This window comes from Loxodonta africana, chromosome 7 (genome assembly GCF_030014295.1).
Source record: "Loxodonta africana isolate mLoxAfr1 chromosome 7, mLoxAfr1.hap2, whole genome shotgun sequence".
In the NCBI taxonomy this organism is placed as follows: domain Eukaryota; kingdom Metazoa; phylum Chordata; class Mammalia; order Proboscidea; family Elephantidae; genus Loxodonta; species Loxodonta africana.
Window position 1 is genome coordinate 3,382,490 of NC_087348.1, and position 6,000 is coordinate 3,388,489.

Sequence of the window (6,000 nt, forward strand, 5' to 3'; positions counted from 1 at the left end):
AGGTGGCATCAGGCCCAGGACCCTATCCCAGGGAAATGTAATCAATGCCGGGGAGCATCATTGCCAGGAGGTACCCAGAAGCTCTGCCCCGGCCCCCAATCCACAGGGAACCCTGGTTTGCTGACCCGAGACTAGGGCTCGTGTGCCACTGCGGCTTGTCCTTTGCAGTTACTAAACCCCAGTCCCTGCAGTTTTCAGATGAAGACCGTGGCCCCGGACTCGAACGGCTCACAGCAGGCTCAGGGTGCCTGGGCCACAGCTGCCTCCCACCCCTGCCCCCACACTCTGGCGGGGATAACACTGCCCTGAGTGATCAGACCCTGTCCCCACAACCCACCTGTGAGGCCCCCATCTTTTTTTCCAGCACAGTGCAGGGAAGGAGGGAGCACGAGGGGTCTGGGTTCTCTCCTGGGGAAATCACCCCTCATTGGCTTTGTCTGGAAGCTGGTTTCTAAAGCCATGCGTGATGGGCTCCCCAAAGCCAGCGGGGGTAGGCAGCAGGAAGGAGGGGACAGGCACAGGGAAGCCCGAAGCCAAGGGGCACTTCCGCTGCTTCCTGTGGCTCGATGGGCTTGCTGCCTGGGTCCCTGGTGCTGAGAAGCAGGGTGGTTACACCCGGGGGTGACATTTACCCTTCCGAAGCCACAGGCCACCGCCACCCTCCCTGACTGACTGGCCAGGCAGTGAGAGGTGGGGCAGTGGGCAGAGGCACTCACAGAAGCAGCCGGAAGGCTGGGGGTTCTGGTGACCTACTTCCTGGGAGCCCTGGGAAGGGGATGGGGAGAGAGAGAGTGGCTCTCTGGAAACGACAGCTCAGTGGAGCAAGAAGGGACTCTGCCCTCGGGGCCTAGGAAAGACCCTGGAACAGCGGCTGTTCAGGGTCACTGGATATCCCTGCCAGCCTCCTTGCTGTGACTGACCCCCTGGACCTCTGCGTCCCATCTGAAAAGCCCCAGCTGGGAGGAAGCAGGGCTTCTGTCCATTTTTAATGAAACCAGTGGCTGCTGAGTCGATTCTGACTCATGGTGACCCCATGTATGTCAGAGGAAAACTGAGCTCCATAGGGTTGTCAAAGCTGATTTTTCAGAAGTAGATTGCCAGGCCTTTCTTCGTAGGTACCTCTGCATGGACTCAAATCTCTGACCTTTTGGTTAACAGCTGACATGCTCACTGTTTGCACCACCCAGGAGCTCCCTCCATTTTCAAGGGCCCTCTAATTCCAAGGGTTTTGGAACGCTGTCTGGGGGCTCAGCTTCTGGCAGGCAGCCCCCTCACCCAATCCCAAAGCAGGTGCTACCTCCTGGGCCAGGAGCGCTGGAGGAGGCCCCGTGGACGGAGGGAGCAGGACTGCAGCTCCTGGGAAGGCCACGGCCTGGATGTTCTCGAAACCTGCCCACCTCCTCAAGGCGGGACCCAGCCCCCTCCTGGGCTGCCTAGGTCAGCACTCTGGGGACTCCCTTGGACAGACCACAGCCTATGAACCAGCTGCCCCCTAGCCCCTGCCCTCACTCCTGCCCCGGCCTGTGGGTGCAGCACACGCGGCAAAGGGTAAATGTTTAGGATTTCCTCCTTAGGTGTCCCTCTTTCCTGAGCCCCTGGCCAGCTGTGGGGCTTTAGACAAGACCCTCCTGCTAGGGCCTCAGCTTCCCCAGCTGTTTGTGTCCAGGACTGGGCGTGGCCCTGGCCAGATCAGAGATCCTGGGGTCTGGTCCCTGCTTGCCCCAGCTCCTCGGCAGCAGGGATGGATAACATGGCCAGTGGGTGGTGGGAGAAGGGACCACAGGCCAAGACAAGGCCAGGCTGGGCACTGTCAGGCTCACGGTGGAGAGAGGCCTGTAGACCAGGTGCCAGCCCTGCCCCACCACCCACCCCGTGCTCTGGGGGCAGACTCAGCCCCGACTTGGCTGGGGCCTGAGACAATGACAGCATCCACAGGTGGAGGTGACACCGTGCCTCATACGCTGAATCTACAAGCAGCATGACAGTGGCCCTCGACTGCACTGCTCCCGCCCAGAGCGTGGGCCCCTTCCTAGCGGGAGTAGGTACTGATGTCACGCCCATTTTACAGATGAGGAAACTGGGGCCCACGGAGGTGCAGCAGCTGCCCAGGGTCACCTGGCCAGGAAGCAGCAGAGCTGGGTTGGGGCTCAGGCTGGCCTACCCCCGGAGCCTGTGTCCCGAGGATGACAAGGTGACTTCCGGGGTCCCCTCCTCGGCCTTGGCAGCCAGTAGGGCTTCCTGTGGATCCGAGAGTTTTGCCAAGAAGGCCACCTTTCCTGGTGCCCCACTGCTTTGCAAACCCCTTTGTTCATTAAATCTACCTGGCACCAGGTCAGGGGAGAGTGGGGCAAGGCTCTAGGCCAACCTCCCTGGTTGGGAGCAGCACAGAGAGGACGAGGGGGCTGCCCATGGTCATACAGCACAGCAGGCGGGAGTCCTGGCCCCACAGCTGCCCCAGTGTCCTGCCTGCCCTTCCCCTCCTTGACTTGTGGGCACTGACCTGGGCCGAGCGGGCAGAGCTCACTCTCTCCACTGAAGAGCAGGTTGCGGGTGAGCTTGCGGGGGTCGACTTTCTGAGGGGTAGAACACGGGGGGCAGATTGAGAAGCGGCGCCGGAGAAAGGCCTCCTCTTTCATGGCGTGGGCAGCTGGGGGTTTCTGGAGGAAGTGGAAACACACAGGTCACACCTCCCTGGAGACTGGGCTCCATAGCCCTGCCCATAGGATTCCCAGGGACTCCCCCTTTCCTCAGTCCTGGATGGCCTCCCACCTGCCCAGAAAGGGGACCCAGATAAGGCAGAAATGACAGGTTGTCTTCAGTGCAAGCCTCTCTCATACTTGGGCCATCTGAGAAGTGGGACCAGGAGGAGCCGGGGGGTTGGCAGGGGTGGCTGCCCAGAAAGGCTTTGCTGAATGCCCAGCTTCCCTGAGGCCCCCCAGGGAGGAATGTGACGGAGCCCCGTGGCAGGAGGCAGCACCCCCCGCCCCCAGGCATTGGGCCCATCACAGTATGCAGGCATCTTTTGGGCTGCCTTTTGCTGAAAACCCCTACGCCCAGGCCCAGCGAGGAACCGGGTCTATGGGATCATGGCCACCACTGAGTGGGCCAAGGTGGCCAATGACTCCACTGGGTGGCCAGATTTCCCCTCCCAGTGACTGGATGGCAACTGGTTTGTTTGGTTTTTTTTTAATAGTGAAAGAGTAAGACTGCCCTGATACAGGCAGGGGGAGGTGCTCAGACAGGGGGTGCAGGGAGGAGACGCCAGGTGGTCCCCAGCACTGGGTCCTGCCCATCCTGCCTAAGGATCTCTGAGATTCACTGAATTTCTCAGGAAAATCCTTGTTTCGCTTAAGCACCTCTGCTGGTTTCTGTTGCTTGCTGCCAAAAGCACCTTGTTGTTAGCTGTTGTTGACTTGTCCCGACTCATGGTGACCCCATGCAAAACAGAACAAAATGCCGCCGGGTCCTGCGCCATCCCTGTGACAGACTGCGGATCACACCGCTGTGATACATAGGGTTTTCACTGGCTAATTTTCAGAGGCAGATTGCCAGGCCTTTCTTCCTAGTCTATCTTAGCCTGGAAGCTCTGCTGAGACCTGTCCAGTATCCTAGCAACAAACACGCAAACTCCACTGTGAGATGGGTGGTGGCCGCACATGAGGCGCCTTGGCCGGGATAATCACCGAGTCTCCCGCACGGAAGGTGAGCGTTCCACCACTGGGCCACACCTTAACCAGGAAGGGAGCTGCAGGTGTGCTTAAAGCCAGTTCACACTCACCCAAATCGCCACACCCCTGATGTAAGCACTGACCTAGGCTCCTGTGCCCAGGCCTCCTGCCCACCTGCTCCCTACCTGTCCCCGTCCCTCCACCCCCACCCCCAGCAGCCCAGCTCACCAACCAGCAGGGCTGTGCCTCCTCCAGTTGGTTTAGGAGCTGGTGTCTTCCCTCCTCCCCCAGGCCAGGGCGGCTGTGGGCAAGTGGCATCTTCCTCTCTCTAGCCTCTCCCAGCCCAACCAGAGCAGGGCAGGCAGTGAGTGACTGGGACCACGTCACACCTGCCCACATTTGACAGTTCACAGCCCTGTCCCGCCCACACCTCCTCCCATTTCATACATCACAGCTCTGAGAGCAGGTGGCTGTGCCCTGTGGTCCTGGCCTTGTAGGCTGTCAGCAGGGCGGGAACCCCGAGTTCTGTTCACTCCCTTGAAGGTAGGCCAACTGACCAAATTCTCCAGGCCTGGCTGCCACCTGCCACCTCTAGGGCGGGCCTGTGGCTCCCTGCCACGCCTGGGACAAAGGCTCACTTTCTCTGGTGGCGCTGGGCCTTCCTGGGCAGGGGCCTCTGTCCCACAGAGCACAGAGCTTTCCTGCTACGATTCAGGCTGGGTGGGTGGGGTGGGTGGAGCTTCAGGAGTAGGCAGGGTGGACCAGAGGATCCGTGCCCCTGGGGGCTTCTGTCAGCAGCCCGACAAACTCCTCTGAATCCCTGTGGTAGGGGGCAGTCAGAGTGAGGGCCCCAAGGGCCTGGGCTGCCACCCCCAGCCCCCTTCCTAATCATGATCACGTCACCGGGCAGTGGCAGGCACCAGACTAAGTGAGTCCCCGTGGCCACTTCATAGATGGCAAACTGGGCTCGGGAAGGCTGCAGTTCCTGCCCGGGCCACAGCTAACGGTGGGCAGTCTCCAAAACCTGCTTCCTGAGCTTCTGCCCAGCCAGCATCTGGGCTTAGCTTCCTGCACACCTCTCCTGAGAGGGAGAGGGGTGCTGGGCACCCCACCCTGCTTATCAAAGTCACAGTGACACACCCTACCTGCCCAGGTGTGCCCAAGACTGGCTTCCTCCTTCATCTGACCACAGGGCTGCGCTGGGCCCTCAGGGACCACAGGGAGGACAGGCTGCCACACACAGAGTGATGATGAGAGAGGTGACAGGTATGTGGGGACAAAGGTGGGCTGGTCCCTGCCCATCCTGATCACTCAGCTGGACCCTTGTTTCTTTAGGGGTTGAGTCTTGCAGACTTGGGGCGGGAGGGGGGCGGCTTTTGTCCGTGACCTGGAGACTGGCTTACAGAGCAGCATCAGCTTTCCCATCTGGCTTCTGCCCTGGCTCCCCCAGGGTAGGTGGGGAGGGTGAGGATGTCACTGGCTGCCTTTCTTTTCCGACCCCATTTTGTGCCTTCTCCCAGCACTGCAATGACCTGTGGGACTTGTCAGTCTGTGAGCACCACTACCCACTCATCTACCCACCATCCTTCCACCCGGCCACCCTCCTCTCACCCATCCATTCTTCCTCCCTCCTGCCCACCCATCCATCTACCCAACCTCCCACTCAACTTCCCATCCATCCATTCACCCATTCATCTATCCATCCATTCGCCCACCCACATCCATCCATTCATCCATCCATCCATCCATCCATCCATCCTCCCACCTGCCCATCCATCTAGCTACCCAACCTCCCACTCAACTTTCTATCTATTCATCCACCCACTCATCTATCCACGGACTGCCAAAAGAACGAACAAATCTGTCTTAGAAGAAGTACAACCAGAGTGCTCCTTAGAAGCAAGGATGGCGAGATTGCATCCTACATACTTTGGACATGTTGTCAGGAGGGATCAGTTCCTGGAGAAGGACATCATGTTTGGCAAAGTGAAGCGTAAGGGAAAAAGAGGAAGACCCTCAACAAGATGGATTGACACAGTGGCTGCAACAATGGGCTCAAGCATAACAATGATTGTGAGGATGGCGCAGGACCGGGCAGTGTTTTGTTCTGTGGTACACAGGGTCGCTATGAGTTGGAACCGACTCAATGGCACTTACCAAGTCATCATTCAACCTTCCCTCTGCCCATCCATCCATCCATCTATCCATCCTCCAAGAATCTTAGTAGCCAGTCAGCTGACCAGCTTGATTCCCCCCTTTCCTTCCTCCTTCCTTTCCATTCATCCAAAAGTTAGACACATCGCAAGTGATATTCAAATAATCTAACTATTGG

The 6,000-nt window shown here is 59.0% G+C and overlaps 1 protein-coding gene across 1 annotated transcript in view; it reads right to left on the reverse strand.

Moving 5' to 3' along the window:
* OSBPL5 (oxysterol binding protein like 5) overlaps window positions 1-2,653 on the reverse strand; it is a 46,368-nt gene extending 43,715 nt beyond the window's left edge. Inside the window, exon 1 of the mRNA XM_023541819.2 lies at window positions 2,501-2,653. Coding sequence (XP_023397587.2) covers window positions 2,501-2,636 — 136 coding nt within the window. The 5' untranslated portion in view covers window positions 2,637-2,653. The remainder of the gene's footprint in view (window positions 1-2,500) is intronic.
* Between the last annotated feature and the right edge of the window lie 3,347 nt (window positions 2,654-6,000).